The sequence below is a fragment of the Papio anubis genome, chromosome 1 (genome assembly GCF_008728515.1).
Source record: "Papio anubis isolate 15944 chromosome 1, Panubis1.0, whole genome shotgun sequence".
Taxonomy (NCBI): Eukaryota; Metazoa; Chordata; class Mammalia; order Primates; family Cercopithecidae; genus Papio; species Papio anubis.
The window spans coordinates 65374981-65392522 of record NC_044976.1 but is presented as its reverse complement, the minus strand read 5'-3'; the positions used below and the strand labels follow the sequence as shown (position 1 = coordinate 65392522).

Here is a 17542-nt window from a genome sequence, read left to right as displayed (position 1 = left end):
TCCCAAAGCGTTTACTCATCACTGCGTAACACATAGTATGCTTGCTGAGGAACGTTCAGTTCTCTTCAGGTGGTTCATGAATTGCCCTTTCTGAAAATTATATTTGATAATGATCAAGTCAGTAATAAAGATGAAATTAAAAATATTTTATTGTTGCCTCAAGTTACAACCATGTGGCAATAGTGTGCCCCCTCTTTCATTATGTTACATCTCCTTGCTCTATGGTGTGAATGTTTGTGTTCCCCCAAAATTCGTTTGTTGAACTCTCAACTCCCAAAGTGATGGTATTAGGAGGTGGGGCTTTGGGAGGTGATTAGGTCATGGAGTTGGTGTCCTCATGAATGAGATTAGTGCCCTTATGTAAGATATCCCAGAGCATGATGAGAAGATACTGTCTGTGAACCAGAAAGAGAGCCCTCTCTAGACATTGAACCCGCCTTGATCTTAGACTTCCCAGCCTCTAGGACTGTGAGAAATAAATTTCTGTTGTTTATAAGCTACCATTTATGGTATTTTGTTACAGCCGCCCAAATGGAGTAAGACGTTTATTATTATAGTACCTTACCTTTTGTCAGCAGGGCATATCCCCTCTGGTCTGTGAGTGTCAGGGCTGACAGGGAAGGTAGGAGAGAAGAGAATGAAGAGATTATTCACGTAATCTCATTTAATCCTCAGACAAGCTTAGACAGATAACAGTATTCTTATTTGATGAATACAGAAATGGATTAATTTGCGCAGGGTCACATAGCTAGTGTAGATTGAACATCTAAGATCCAGAATGCTCCAAAATCTGGAATTTTTGAATGCTAACAGGACGCTCAAAGGAAATGCTCTTTGAAACATTTCAGAATTGGAATTTGGATGCTTGGGCTGGTAAGTATAATGCAGATATTCCAAAATTTGAAATCGTAAATACTTCTGGTCCCAAGCATTTTAGATAAGAGATACTCAACCTATAGTATATTCAGGATTTGAACCAAGACCTAACTGTAGAGTCCATGTTTTTTTCAATACACTGACTATGCTGGGAATATAGGATCTGGAATTATCATTAGGGCTAAGCCTGGAATAAATTCCAGGACATTCTTTGTCTTTTTCTATCCTGTGCTTCCCCAGTATTCCTATCCAGTTTAAATAGGGTTAATATGAGCATCAGAGATTGTCTCAACAGGAAAAATAAGAAACATTTTTATTTTTTAGGTGGTTGTGGGAAGGGGAAGCTAGAGAAAGGTAGGATGAAAGAAAGGAGAGGTAGCTCTTCTACTTTGTTTTGGGGTGGGTTTGGAGGCAGAGGGAAATTGACTGTCATGTGGATGGGTGTACATGTGAACCTTAAAGAACTTTTAGCTTCAGTCCAAAAGACTTCAGTAAGCCATCTTCTTGGGTCCAGTCCAGCTACCAGGGAAGTAATCTACTTGAGGTACTAGGAAAACCAGAAAAGTTTCTAGGAGAGTCATATCAAATTCCAGAAAAAAATAAATGGGAAAAGGCTGCTAGATGAAGGAAAAGATGAAGCTCTATGAACATTGGCATAAGCTCTATGAATATTGGCATAAGAATTGGGTTCATGGCAGGCGCGGTGGCTCACTCCTGTAATCCCAGCTCTTAGGGAGGTAGAGGCAGGAGGATAGCTGAGCCCAGAAGTTCACGACCTACCTGGGCAATATAGTGAGACCCCATTCTCCACAGAAAGGGGGAAAAAAAAGACCAAAAAAAGTGTAAGAATTGGGTTCATGTGTCCCCTTTCCTCAGGTGGGGTGATGGGGGATACTCAGTTTAGCAGTTACTTACTGTGTTGCTAAAAAGTGCCAGGCCAATTGCAAGAGACTCTGTGCAGCTAAAAGAATTGAGGCCATGGGAAATTAACAAGATGATAAGGACAAAATGAGGATGGATAACTAATATCCAGTGGCACAAGGGTCATAAGGGAGGCAGCAGTTGGAGTGGAGAAAGGCTGACCTGGGTTTTATTCTGGTCTATCATTAGGATGCTTTGTGACCCTGAGCAAGTTACCTTATGACTCTGGGACTTTCCTCATCTATAAAATGGACACCTTGGAGGGATATTGTACCTTGGAGGGATATTGTACCTTGCAGGAATATTGGGAAAATGGAAATGTATATAAAATGTTTGACAGGTAGACTTTAATAATTTGATTGCTCTTGAGTGCTGTGAGGTGCAGATGAGGAAAAGGAAGAATCTGGTTGGGAAGGTTCAATTGGAAGAGGCTTTATTTTGGGTTGATTGGGGTCTCAGAGAATGGCTAGTATTATGTGAGCATGTGTAGTCAAGAACAAGCGCCAGTGCCTGATCCCGCTTTCTTCCTAGTGGGAACAAGAGCTAGGCATCTCTCACACTCCTCCAGCTGGTCTGGGGCTGATGTCAGAGCCCAGAGGAGAACAGAACTAATTTTAAATAAGCAGCAAGTTCATGAGTCAAGTGGTCAGGCAGAAGATGAGGGCCAAATCCAGGGCAGAAAAATTGGAGCCCAGGTTAGGCACCCAGCTGGCTGGAATCCAAGGGAGTCCTGGGTGGCAGTCTCAGTGGAAGAGCCAGGGAGGGCAGGGCAGGAGTGGTCGGATCTGTGAGCTCTTCCAACCTACTTTCCACTTAGTGAATAGGGTAGAAGGCTGTGTATCCTAGGTGAGTTTGAGGTCCCCACAGAGAATGGACCAAGTAATCATTGTCACCAAAGAGTGATCCTTCTTGGTGGGAGGTGCGATGGGTAAGTGAGGGGTACCAGCAACCACCTGTCATAGGCTGAAGGCCCAGCTGATAAGTTCACCACTGTGAACTTGCTTTTAGTCAGAGAAAAACCAGCTCTGTGAATCTCATAGGGTCTGCATATTTAACTAATTTGGGATGCTTCCTATTAATGCCTATTTTTCTAAATGCAAAAAACATACAACTAAAAATTTACCTGTAGTGTCAGCATCCAGCTGTAACCACTGTTAATATTCTTCGTGTGTTCCTCGCAGACTTTTGTCTGTTCTAGTGTGTACTGATGTACATATTCATGTTCATTTAAATAAAATGAGATTAGACAATGCTTGATGTTTTATGATACATTTTCTCATAAAAATTTAAGCTGTCTCTAAAATTTAATATGTCAATGCCTGTTTTTATTTTATACCATTTTAATAGATGTATAGTACTCCATTGTATGAATTTATACAATTCCCCACTATGAAACTTTACCCTTCATCTAATTTTTTGGTGTAAGTTTTTTTTTTTTTTTTTAACCAAGTAGAGTGTTTACCCTAAAACCCTCCCTTCCTCCATCTCTTATAGTGGTTTTCTGTTTTGCAGCATTGCTGGGAGCCTGGTGTATTCCTATATCACTTTCACTGAAGAGCAGCTGAGCAAACAGTCAGAGGCTAGTAACAAGCTGGACATTAAGGGGAAAGGAGCAGTGTGACCAGAGGATTGCTTCATCTGATACGTAGGCCTAAGTTTTTAATCAACTCAGAACACTGGCAATTCCTACACAGACACTGAGGTGTCTTGATTATGGAGGAAATACCGTTCCATTGCACTTGTACAATCTGAGGATTGATTGCTGCCTTTTAAAATTTTATGATGAGAGAAACTTATAATTGACTCTATTTTAAATATGTTGTTTGAATTAATTTATATCAGACTGGAAAATGTACTGGGCTTTTTAATTTATTTTTCTTCTATGCCGACAGTGAAACATCAGTGTTTTGAAAGTATTTTATTTCATAATTTGATATCCAGGTGTCCCTGAGAGCTGCATATATAATGTTTGCCAACTGGAGCTTCATCATTCAAATTGTTGCTGCATCTGGAGGCAGTTTAGCCTTTCCTCTGCTGGAAATGCAGACAAATATGTGAAATTTCTTTGAATTTTATTTCTTATGATTGCATTGTCTTCGTCATATCGTCATTCCATTTGCCAAGGAAAACAACTTTGGCACTATAAAAAGATGTGGGGCTTTGAAGTGTATTGCTGTCTACGTTAGCTTCCCTGACTTTCACAGGATGAGCAGAGTGCATTCCTTGAAAACATGTTCTTTTTTTGTTGTATAGAATGGGGATAATGAAGGGGGTGAGAAAGTAGGCCTTTTACTAATTTATTCATCTATTTGATTTATTGATTCAACTAACATGTTTTAAGTATATGTGCCAGGCATTGTGCTAAATACTGGGGATACAGAGATGTTTGCAGAGGTAGTTGAAACATCTCACTCCTGCCATAGTGACTGAGGTAAGGTTGTGAATTTAGCTCTGTTAAAATCATTCAGAAGATGTCACTAGGAGTAAGTTGTTTCAGCCCTCAAAAGCCGCAAGTCTGTAAATTGGATTAAAAACACCTGCCCTACCTACCCTGCAACAGTGTGAGTTCAAATGCTGCAATGTGAGATGAGGTACAAGTAAAGAGCTGTGTTTTGTAAACTAGTGCAGCTCAGCATTGACTCTCTAAGTAAGAACTGCAGACAGGCAAGTCTGTTTTCCGTTGCCTCCTTCCTTTGGGTTCAGTTGCTCTCTGGATGAATATGATGAGGTCCCACATTTCTGAATTTATTGGTTTGAGGGGAAAGGCTGGTTAGATTCTTCGTATTGTCACTGGTTGGTTTTTCTCTGGCAGTGTCAGTGTTAGAGCTGTCATCTTCTTTCTTAAATGGCATGAGCAATGAGCAAACTTCCCTCCTTTCAACATTCCCACCTACATTATATGCCCCTTGGCTCACTTACTGAGCTTGCCAACTTCTCTCAAAACCATTGCTGCATTTTGGAAGAGCAGGTGTGAATGGGCATTGCCTAAATTGCCTCTTGGGGTAATCTGGAGGGTGGAGATTTTAACTCAAACATAATCCTATGACTTGACTCAGAGATATCCATTGACCTTGAGGATTAGTGTGTTTGCTCAGGCCAGTTGTGCAGCCAGTGTGCAAGAGATTTGGTGCCTTTGCACTAATGCACACACTAGTGTCTACTTCATTGGGTTTGGAATCCACTGGACTCTGTTGACCTAAACAGTTAGGGTTTTGATTTTTTTTTTATTTGAAAATTTATATTGAGATTATTTTCATATTCCTGTCTTTCTCATTTGGTTTGTCTTTTCTAAAGCCTGGCTGGTGGTGCTCTGTCCCTAGAATTATCCCTGCAGCCAACTCCCAAGTTACAAGCTTCATTAAGAGCCTTAGACTCACTGTTTTCTAGCATCTTCTGACCTGAGAAAATTCCACTGGGAGTAAAGGATATTATCTTGTGTCATATGGGTCTTACTCTCCCTATTTTACCAATGAGAAAACAAAACTCAGAGAAGGATGACTTGCTAATACATCAAACCCATGTCCTTTTTATTGAACTATGACTGCCATTTAATTAATCGCCCTTCCCCTATGAGGGACTTAGGAAACAGATCCTGAGTTCACTTGAGCCCTTTCAAAAAAGCAAGCAGTTGATTGAATTTGGTGTCAGAGAGGAGCATACTTTGCAAATCAGGAAGAGTGACAGGTTACGCTGTCCTGGAACCTTTATCCCACTTCCAGGCTGACTTTAGTTGGTAATGCACTTCTAGCTGTTAATGTTGCCAACACTTCTGGTTTTGCTTAGATATAGTGAAAGGGCATAGTGAGAGCTATTTTTAGTGATTCTTTTCCTTCTGTCAGCAACATGAAGGAGGGACCTTTGAATAATTTTTGTTGTAGAATATTTCTTCATGAAAGGCTTTTGGGTGTGTTTAACAGTTGTTGGGCTAGAGCCCCACCAGGAGTTGAACTGCCTCTTGGGGGTCAGGTTCCCTAGGAGATCTGTCACCTCTTCAGGAGTATTTGAGAAAATTGTATAGTTACAGCTTCACTAAATGCACATGACAGGCTTCTGTGCCTTGGGAGCCCTGGCTTATGCTGAACCTTCTGGCTGACCAGAGCAGTACAGCAGCTTCTGCTTGCTGGATGCCTCCTTCAGCTGCTAACCAGCATTGCAAGATGGAGCAGTGTGAGCAAGCTGGAGACTGAATAGTCTTTTGGAGTTTGTGTTTTGATTTTTGCAGGCGTGTTACAATATACTGGTGATTTACCTGGTATTGTGGCACCTCCCAGAATCTGGTTTTTGCCCCATGTTTGATATTTACTAGAAATAAATGCAGAAATTCTTTGTCCTGTTAACTGCCTCCTGGGAGAAAAAGAGGCAATACAGAGTTAACTCCTTAATTTGCCCACGGAGACAGATGAGCTGTGGTGTTCCAAAAGACAAATTCTATGACTAGTGGCTCCTGTTCAATGTAAGTGAGGCCCTCTTTGGCCAATCTGCTTCTAGTCAAGGCTAAATGGATTGGAATAACCCTAGTTGGCCAGGCTACACGTTGCCAGCATGTCCTGTTGAGTTTTATTTGCCCCATGTGGCTGTGGACTTTATGAGTCAATCATTTATAGGCTCCAGTTTGCACCTAGTTTTTTAAAAAAAGTGCATTTACACGCTTTTGGTAGTCCTGTTTTATCAAGAATCCATGGAGGGTTTTGGTCAGTATAGTTGATGCTGGATCCTCACAGGGAAACAGTGGAGTTTCACATTGAATCGGTTTGAAATGGCACCCCAGGACTTTGGGCCTGCCTTGCTTTACAGCCTCGTTCAGTGAGCAGAGATTTAGTGAGCAGCTGTTGTATGCCAAGCATTTTGCTAAGCTCTGGAAAAAAGATAAACAAGACATGGTTCTTGCTTTCAAGGAGTGTGTAATTCTTTGGCCAGATATGATAACCTGGACCCTAAGTGGGAGAAAGGAGACAGATGAAAGGAGTCCGTGATTTCGTAACCAAGAACTGCCTGCATAGTTATATGAGTATCACTGATTTTAGGGGTGCCCCACAGAGCTAAAGCATTTTTTTAATCTGAGATGACTTTCGTAACTCATGTTAATCTTCTAGCTCTGAGATAGCAACACAGCTCTTAGAATTCTGTAAGTAGCCTGAGGCCTCCTCTACTGTACATGTTCTTGTTTTCCCAAAACTGTAAGTTTGGTTTTTCCTATGAACAAGACTGTAATTGATTTTTCTCTCTCTGAGGAAAAATGTTCAGAATAAATGAGATAATGGATATGAAACTACTTAGCACAATGCCTAGTACATATTAGGCACTCAGCAAATGTGGCTACTGTGTCATTATTTCATGGTGAGACTCAAGGCAAAACAAGATTCTTAATTTATGGTCCATAAATGCTAGAGGCTTGGGCAATATGGTATATCCTGAAAAACATGACCCTGTATCTCATTGCCTCTAGAATCCTTAGGTAACAGTTTTTGTTCACTGTCTTTTCTTTTTTAAAAATATCTACTGGACACAATTGTGGCCATTACATGATGCAGGTGATTCTACCTGTTTTTAAAAAAGAACAAAATTGCTTTTATATTGTGATGGTACATTTTAATAAAGGGAAAAAAATTTCCCCCTACTGCCCCTCCTTTTTTTTTTTTTTTTTTTTTAAAAAAAAACAAGGTCTTGCTCTGTCACCAGCCAGGCTGGAGTATAATGGTGTAATCATAGCAGCTCACCACAGTCTCAAACTCCTAGGCTCAAGTGATCCTCCTGCCTTAGCCTGCTAAGTAGCTATGACTATAGGCATGTCCCATTACGCCTGGTTCATTTCTTCCCTTTCCCCCCCCCCCCCCCCCCCCAGTAAAGACAGGGTCTCACTCTGTTGCCAGACTGGTCTCAAACTCCTGGCCTCAAGTAACCCTTCTGTCTCAGCCTCCCAAAGTGCTGGGATTACAGGTGTGTGCCACATGTCTGGCCAGGAAAATTATTTTCTATTTTAAAGGAAGATAATTACATTTTAGAGTAGCAATTCAGTTAAATCTTTCTCAGTTTTTCATTTTAAGATGGCTCCTGCAAAGGCCAGCAGCGTTCCTTTTCCCCTCTCTGAATTGAAAGCAGTTGACCCCATGCTGCCCCTGCTTCCAGGCCTGTCTCGGTCGTCATATATTGTGAGTCCCTGGCACCATCACTGTTTTCTAAGCCAGTCTTCTAGGTCTTACTTTCAGGATGCTGCTTCATGGTATGAGGATATAGTTTACAGTGCTGTAGTTTTTTTTTTAAAGCTTTGTTCTTTGAAAATACTTTTTAAAAAGAAATCTACTGGTTAGATTTTATTGTCTCACAAAAATGTTTTTAGAGATTATTTTTTTCACAGGTGTTTTCTTTCTCATGCTGATGATCGACTGATTTTTGTCTACAGGTAACCTCTCAGTATTTTTTCATTTTAGAGTCTATTTACCAAATGACCATTTTAGTGTTAAAAGGTACTGAGGAATTGAGGTATGTAAATCAGGTGACATAAACATGAAAATTATGTGCCTAAATATTTTTGTAATGGTGTAAAATAAATACTTTTTCCTGAAAACAAGTATTAAAATTCCTTTGTAACTGCGTACAGAGACTAATCCAGAGCCAGAAGTCTGACCGTATTTTAGAGGTTGGCATCCTGTTAGGTGATTGAGACCCCATATGTAGAAAATACTATTTTCTATACAAATGTTTTTATGAATAGTACATAGGACTGAATATCCAGTGTCTTGTGGCATACTTGTGGTAAATTAGAAGGAAAGAAATGCTAATCTTTCTGTTTTCAGGATGTTTCAACTGCATTATCAGGTTTCTAAGCTTCTGAGTAGCTTTACTCATCAAGTAGAGGCATTTTGGTACACGCAGACTCAACAGGGGTGGAAGCATATTAAGGTGTGTCAGAGGGAGAAGCATATTAAACCTTTTTTTAAGAAAAAGATTGTGGTAAAATACACATAAAATATACCATCTTAGACATTTTTAAGTGTACAGTTTAGTAGTGTTACATATATACACATTATTGTTCAACCAATCTCCAGAACGTTTCCTTGCAAAATTAAAACTCCATACCCATTAAACAGAAACTCACCATTTTCCCCTCACCTCAGTCATCGGTAACCACCATTCTTTCTGTTTCTATGAATTTGACTACTCTAGATATTTTATATAAGTGGAATCGTACCATATTTGTCTTTTTGTGGCTGGCTTATTTCACATAGCGTAATGTCCTTCATGTTTTTCCATGTTATAACATATGTCAGAATATCCTTCCTTCTTAAGGCTGAATAATATTCCATTGTATGTATACCACGTTGTTGAGCCAGTTTTGTTGATGGGTACTTGGGTTGCTTCTACCTCTTGGCTATTGTGAATAATCCTGCTATGAACATGTACAAATATTTTTCAAGATCCCACTTTTTTGTGTGTGTTTTTTTAGACAGAGTTTCACTCTTGTTGCCCAGGCTGGAGTGCAATGGCACCATCTTGGCTCACTGCAACCTCTCTTCCCGGGTTCAAGCGATTCTCCTGCCTCAGCCTCTGGAGTGACTGGGATTATAGGCATGTACCACCATGCCCATCTAATTTTTGTATTTTTAGTGGAGATAGAGTTTCACCATGTTGGTGAGGCTGGTTTCAAACTCCTGACCTCAGGTGATCCACCCGCCTCGGCCTCCCAAAGTGTTGGAATTACAGGCGTGAGCCACTGTGCCCAGCCAAGATCCTGCTTACTTTTCTTTTGGGTATATACTCAGAAGTGAAATTGCTGTATCATATGGTAATTCTAATTTTTTTGAGAAACCACTCGACTGTTTTCCATTATGGCTGCACCATTTTAGAATCCCACCAAGAGTGCACAAGGGTTCCAGTTTCTCCACATCCTCATCAACACTTGTTATTTTCTGGTTTTCAGATTGTAACCATACTAATGGATTGTTGTGATAATCTCATTTTGGTTTTGATTTGTATTTTCCATTTAATGATTAGTGATGTTGAGCATCTCATATGCTTGAGTTGGTGTTGAGTTGTAAGAATTCTTTATATTCTGGATTTTAACCCCCTTGGAAATATATATCTAAGGAGATATATATTTTTTTAACGGCTTTCCTCCTGTTTTCTAAGAATTTTGTAATTTTACATCTTAAATTTAGATCTTGAATATATTTTTGATTTCTGTATATGTTATAAATACATATTTAACCCTTTTAGATATAGGGTATCTGCATATATATACAGATACATCTTTATACATCTATATCTAAACGGGTTAAATATATATAGATATAGATACATATTTAAAGGGGCTTAATTTTATATGTGTGTGTGTATGTGTATATATATATATATATATATATATATATATATATATATATATATATTTTTAAACACAGGGTCTCAGGCTGGAATGCAGCGGCATGATCACAGCTCACTGCAGCCTCAATTTCCTGGGCTCAAGGAATTCTCCTACCTTAGCCTCCTGAGTAGTGGAGTAGAGGTGCATACCACCACACCGCGCTAATTTTTTTTGTAGAGACGGGGTTTTGCCATTGCTGCCCAGGCTGGTCTCAAACTCCTGGACTCAAGCAGTCTGCCTGCCTGGGCCTCCCAAAATGCTAGGATTCCAGGTGTAAGGTGCTGTACCCAGCCCCCTTATCAGATATATTATTTGCAAATACTTTCTCTCATTCCACAGGTTACCTTTTCACTCCTTTGATTATATCCATTGACTTTGATGCACAGCAAAGTTCTAAATTTTTATGTAATCCAGTTATTTACTTTTACTTTTGTTGCCTGTGCTTTTGGTGGCATATCCAAGATACACTGCCAAATCCAATGTGAGTTTTATAATTTTACATCTTAAATTTAGGTCTTGAATATGTTTTGAGTTAATTTCTGTATATGTTGTAAAGTAAGGGTCCAACTTCATTCTTTTGCATGTGGATATTTCATTTTCCCAACACCATTTGTTGAAGAGATTGTCCTTAACGCATGTGTTTTAATCAACTTTAAAAAATCCTCTTAAAGTCTGATTTTTTTCTGATTTGTTGAAATTAGAATTCATCTTTGTGACAGCTTATTGTCTCATTTGGCTTCCTTGAAGCATAGGCTGTCCAGTATTGGGCAACACTATAGAGGATGCACTGCTAAGAGGAGAAAGCACAGAGCTGGTGCCATTGTGTACCCACAGCGGGTCAGCAGTTACCAGGTACCTTCAATTCTTCTTTCCTACTGTTCTCATCACTTGGGGCCTACGTATCCATTGGTTCATCCATCCATCAAGCCAGATTGAGTTCACTGGGGCCAGCACCCATCCTCTAGTAGAGCCCTGGCATCTACAGATGAAGCTCAGAGAGGCACACTTGCCCGGTGTGGTCAGGGAGCCCACATTCAAACCCCAGTCTGACTTCAGACACCCTTGCTCTTTGCCACCATGCTGGGTTCTCGTTTCTCTTAGTCTCTCTGTAATAGACTTGGCAATACCAAACTCATCACCGCTCTATACTTGTCAAATGTTATTTTTCATTCAGTGTTCACCCACTGTGGATTTAAAGCTTAAGCATGAGCTGGTGGCTGGTTTAATCTGAGAAGGCACAGCAGCCATGCCTTTCCAGCTGTGCTAAAGGTGCCCTCTTGTGGCAACACCTGCTTTCGGCAGCTAAATGATAGAAAGCAGTTTAAGAGGAAGGAAAAGCAGTATTTACTGAGGGCTGACTATGTGCTTTCACCAGGTTAGGGCTAAAATGTGCCTTTGCATATTTGGTCCTTCCAGCACTTCTCTGATGCATAAATGGTGGCTTCAGCCAGGCTAAGGAATTTGTCCAACTTCACTCACATGAGAAATGTAAACCTGGACTTTGATTCCATAACCCTTTTCTTTCTGAGGAATACATTTCATATACCATCCCTCGTTGTTAGAGAAAGCAACAGGACGGTTTCGTCAAGAGTGCTTTATCATATCTGCGTATTTATTTTCAGATAATTTTTTTCAGTGAATATTTTTGAGGACAATGTCCACAAACGATGACAGAATTATGAAAATATAGCGGAGATATGCGTATGAATGTGTGGGAGGAGGAGTTTCATTCCACCTGCGAATGGTAGGAAAGGTTTCCTTGGAGAAATGGCGTTTGAGCTGATTCCTGAAAAACAACTAGGATTTGACTGAGAAAATACTGGCGGGACAGCCCTCCCACCTTCTAGGGCCTCTGTCCCACTTCTTGACTGGAGTGCATCTTTCCTTATAGTACGTGCCCTCATCTCTGTGGGTCTTCCTTGACCAGCCTGTCTGAAGTAGGCTCCCCTGCTCTCACCACACCGTGTTCTCTTCCCTCCCTTGCTTCATCTCCATAGCACTTCAAGCTCTATGAAGACAGAGGTTGGGTCAGGTTTTTTTTTTTTTTTTTTTTTTTTGAGCATAGCAAGGCAGAAACATGGCCTCATTTGCATTTTAGAAAGATCACACCAGCTGCAGTATTTGTATTGTATACTGTAAGAGGTTGGCAAATTCAGATGTCTCACAGGGGCCAGGCGTGAATGCAAATGAATGCAGTTAATAAATACTATAGTGAGTGGTGGGGCTTGGGGTGCATACCTTCTCAAAGGCATTGAAATAAAACAAAAAATCTGCCAGCCAGACTTAGCCCTTTGGCTACCAGCATGACTAAGTTGAACTACTACAGATCAGATTTGCGCTGTAACAGGATCACTGGGATTTCTGCGTGGATGACTGTCAGGTGGGGGTCGTGGAAGGGCAGGACTGAAGGTGAGTGCATCAGATAGAGCAGGCTGTTGTTCTAGTGAGAATGATGAGGTCCTAAAGTACAGCTGTTCCTTTTTTCAGAGAAAAGAAAAGGGATGTGAGTTATTTTAGGAATTAGAATTAATAGGTGGTAAGTCTGTTTTTTTTTTAAGTAAAGTCTCTTCTTTATTTTTTCCTTTTTTGCTGAAATGTGTCTTCAGGACACCATTTTAACTTTGGGAAATTTTTTAAATTAAGCATTTTATTTCATTGTTTTCAAGAAACCACCTTAAATACTTAATTAAAACTTGAGGCCTATATTGAAAACGGGTTCCTTGATAGTTTCCAGAACATTATTTGAAACACCTATTTCCTCAACTAAGATTTAAAAATTTAATAATCCACTAGGATGCTAAATAGACTTCAGCCATTATCACTTTGGATTGTTTTTTTCTTTTTGAGACGGAGTCTTCCTCTGTCACCCAGGCTGGAGTGCAGTGGTGCGATCTTGGCTCACTGCAACCTCTGCCTCCCGAGTTCAAGTGATTCTCTTGCCTCAGCCTCCCGAGGAGCTGGGGCTACAGGCTTGCACCACCATGTCTGGCTAATTTTTGTATTTTTAGTAGAGACAGGGTTTCATCACATTGGCCAGGCTGGTCTCGAACTCCTGACCTTAAAGTGATCCACCCACCTTGGCCTCCCAAAGTGCTGGGATTACAGACATGAGCCACTGTGCCTGGCCTGGATTTCTTGGTATCTTATTGTTTTCATCATCCATCAGAATTACGAGTTCAGCTTCTCTCTGGATCAAACTGGCAGTTCTCAGGGTGCTGTGGCGCTAATAGTGACAAAGTAGACTTAAGATGGCCACATGACACTGACAGGGAAACTAATCATCTTCACCGGAGTCGTCAGGTGAATGGAACCTTTCCCTAAGGGCTCATGGCCCACCTGTGCTAGGGCTGAGAGTTCAGTGCTGCACATGGCCATCCCATGACCTAATGAACACCTCAGCATGCATGCTTGCAAACCTAAATGTTTTTAAAGCTGATTTTGATCTCCCAATACAAGAATGCTGATTGTCCTGCATTTTAGGTAAGCCAGTAAGTTTTGACTCAATTATTTTAACTTACAAAACATACTGGTGTACTTTCACTTAACCTCGATGCTTTCTGAGTATAAAAACAGGAACATTTTTGAGGTGACTAACTTCTGTTTCCAAGAGTTTTCCAAAAAGGTAATATTTGAAGTGTAGCAATGAAACAGAGTGCGTGCTATCCCACAGTAAAAATACATTTATTGAGCCATTTTTACATGCTGCACAGACATTTTTTTTAGCACCTTGTGTATCGACACAGTTTAATCCTCTAAACAGTCCTTTAAAGTTATCTTAGTGTTGTTTTAGGGGTGAAACAAGCATGGGAAAGTTTTGTTGTTAGACAGTGGTATTTGTGAGACAGTCTTTGCTTAGAATATACATTTGCCTTCCTGTAAAGCCTATCTTTTTCTCTGAGGTCATGGAGCTTCCTAGAACAAGCAGTAAAGTAAATGATGTTTGAGGGTGAAAGAAATGTCACAGTACATATTATTTTAAATCAAAATATATCTGAGTCCCCATCTTGCCACCTACCAGGAAATTCAGTCCCAGTTCTTTGCAGAGGTTACACAAGATTCAGGAGAATTTCCTGTGCCCAGAAGATACAAGAGGGACTCTTGTCTTCAGTCCATCGTGGTCACTGCTGAACTCCTTAGTGACCAACTCTAAGGTGTCCTTTGAAGGCAGATGGTACAACAAATTGCAGACTTTGCCCTGGTAATAGTTTCTACTACTGGAAATTCCAGTGCCTAGAGTTCAACCTGTTTTGTACTCCATGTAGTCATTCCTCTGATGTCTTTCTGGAGAATGAAGCTCACATTTCTGCCATTCTCAGAGCCTACTAACATCTTTTTTCCAACTAGGGGAATTTCTCTTTTCTAGAGTTCAGAGTTGTGGGAAAAAGCAAGGAGAAAGATTGTTTGCAAGCAACATGTTTTCCATTCTACAACACACATCTTCCCTAAACACAAAGACCTGACTTAGAAAAAAATAGGTAAACAAAATCCAGATCATTGGAAAGAATAAGTCTTATAACTTCTCAAGGTATCTCAGTTTTATTTGTAAATTGGGGAAAATAACGTTGTGAAGATTGGTTTATAATTAGTGCAGTGCTTTTAACAGCAGTCACTTAACAATGGTAGATAATATTTGCAATAGACTTGTTTTATCTGCCTAATCATCTTTCTCTGTGACCAGCCTATTTTCCTTTTGAGGGAATGCATCTTCCCCAACTGTTGTAGCCAAATACACCCAAAGGGTGCTGCCATCTTATGATGAAGACCTACGTGCCTAACCGCAATGACAAGCTGGGTAAAGGGTAGCTAATAGTATCCTACTTCCCTGGCCATCGGGACTGACTGGACAAGGGTTAAGCCCGTGGCTCTAGCCATGAATATATGTAAGCCGTTAAGTGCCATGAAAGAAAAGGATACAGGGATCCGACGTTGTCAAAGAAGCTGAGTCTAAAGTCGTTGAACCTTGGACAAGTCATTTTTCCATTTTCAGCCTTGAATTTTCCCTTCTGTAAGACAAGAAGATTGAGTGAGAGATTCCAGAAGGACCATATCTGGGCTTTGGCAGCCTATTCTCACTCACCTGCTTCATTTACAGGCTTCCAGTTGCTCTGCAGAAGGCTCAGAGTGTGCAAAGTTCTGTTGTTGCTGCTGTACAGGTTAGAGTGCACCTGCTAATTTGTCTCTTTGCCAGTTATGTAGAAAAAGTAAAGGCAGTTGGGACCAGCTGCCAAGAGAGCACCAGCGAAAATTTGAAAGCCACTACAAGTTTGCAATTCTGAAATCCACAGGGCTCTGAAAACCAAGCTGCTTCTTGTCTAATTTGGCCACAAAATCTCACCTGAAATTCATGTCAAGACATTTTATTGTGGCCATATTTCCAGCCATAGGTTTGTTTGAGAATGTGCTGTGGACGTTTTTTGAAATACCGCTAGCCACAAGGGTTTTGGATAAGGGACTGTAGACCTGTACTATTACCTACCTGGTCATTAGCCAGCACTCTCTAGGGACAAAATATTTTCCCTATAAGGTATCTCATTTATAATCTCAACAGACCTACATTGTATCATCCTTATTTTACAAATGGCCAGTTTAGAGGTTTAGCTTACCACAGATAATACAGTAATGGCCAGATGAAGAGGAGAAATCTTGAAATGTGGCTGGATTTGGATGAGCGGGTATGGAAAAAGGTGGTATGGTATTTTAAAAAGCTGTAAATATTTTTAATGGGAGGATTCTGAATAAAATAAGATTTTAGGCTATCCCTTGGTTGAAATGGAGGAACATGAGGTATAGTTGGAGATAAGGAAATGCAAGGCCAGGCACTGTGGGCTTTCAGCTCTTTGTTCTGGAATATTTAGAAGGACTAATAAACAGTGTGGCATCAGATGTGCAAGCATGAGATGATTCCACTGCTTTCCCCATTAAACTTATAGGCTATACCTTGTGAAGACTAGCATGGATATAAATGACAGTGGTTCAGAAACTCTTCCTAAGTTTGTCACATAGATGATGAGTTGACTTTTTGACAAACTTTATGGAAGGAAATAAAGTGATACTGCTAGCATTCATGCCACAAAAATGGGACTCTGACTCTCTATGGAACCCAGTGGGCAGCTGGGACTCACGCTAGCAATGTGGTCATTGACAATCATGTAATTGTTTCTTCTCTTCTCCCCAGCCTCCCCCAAATCAACCTATTTTAGAGAGTGGGAGAATGTGTAGGCAATGTGGTCATTGACATCCATGTAATTGTTTCTTCTTTTCTCCCTAGCCTCCCCCAAATCAACCGGTTTTGGAGAGTGGGAGAATGTGTAGGTATAGGATTACACAAGCAATGGGAGATGCTGTTTTCCATAATTTAACCAGGCAACCCTTTGAAGAAATAAAAGTTTTCAAAAATCCCAGAGTCAGAGCTCCCCCAAAAAGCAAGTAAAATGGTACCCTCTACCAGTGATGCAGTACCTGGATGAAAACACATTTATACTACTATTCAGTGGAATGAGGGGCAGTACAAAGGGCAACTCAGGATTTATCCCCAAAGGTACAATAGAACAATCACTGGAAAGAGTAGCCAGAGTTAGGCCCTAAGCAGAAGAGACAAATGGTTATAGGCTATGCTATAACCTATATGCTAGTATGTTCAGTGAGTAAGGGAAGAGACACTGTGCTTGGATGTGGGTGTATGATGGGGAGGAAAACAACTCGGCCCTCCCCCTCAGGAGGCTTACTGTCAAGAGGAGGAAATAGTCATGCAAAACCAAATGACACCTGGGACAAGTGCTATGAGACTTCTTTAAGAAGGGGGTCTGGTCATTTTAAGTCCACCACTCAAAAACTACCATTACTTTTGGTATATGGCCTTCATTAATTTTCCTAACTATACATATACATGAAAATAGATCCCTTTGCCAAAACTGGTATCATTCTGTTCAAAGGTATCTACTATGACTCCCATCTGCTGCAATCTTGAGTTGTTTTATTTTCTAAGCTACTAGCACTAGATACAAGAATTTTGTGGCCAGGTGTGGTGGTCACACCTGTAATCCCAACACTTTGGGAGGCTGAGGCAGGCAGATCGCTTGAACCCAGGAGTTTGAGACTAGCCTGGGCAACACAGCAAGTCCCTGTCTCTACAAAAATAAAAATAAAAAGAATTAGGGTGTGGTGGCCCACACCTGTGGTCCCAGCCACTTGGGAGGCTGAGGTGGGAGGATCCCTTGAGTCAGGAAGGTTGAGGCTGCAGTGAGCAGCAGTGATCATACCACTGCACTCCAGCATGGGCAACAGAGCAAGATGCTGTCTCCGAAAAACAAAAAAAATTGCAGATGTAGTCCACATACGGTCATAGTGTGTTTTTTAAATGCAAACACTTGTCTACTAACACTAGAG

The 17542-nt window shown here is 40.6% G+C and overlaps 1 protein-coding gene across 1 annotated transcript in view; it reads left to right on the top strand.

Moving 5' to 3' along the window:
* The window catches only part of SLC35D1 (solute carrier family 35 member D1), a 58526-nt gene extending 50164 nt beyond the window's left edge, over positions 1-8362 (top strand). The window contains exon 12 of the mRNA XM_003892022.4: positions 3310-8362. Coding sequence (XP_003892071.1) covers positions 3310-3418 — 109 coding nt within the window. The 3' untranslated portion in view covers positions 3419-8362. The remainder of the gene's footprint in view (positions 1-3309) is intronic.
* The last annotated feature ends 9180 nt before the right edge of the window (positions 8363-17542 follow it).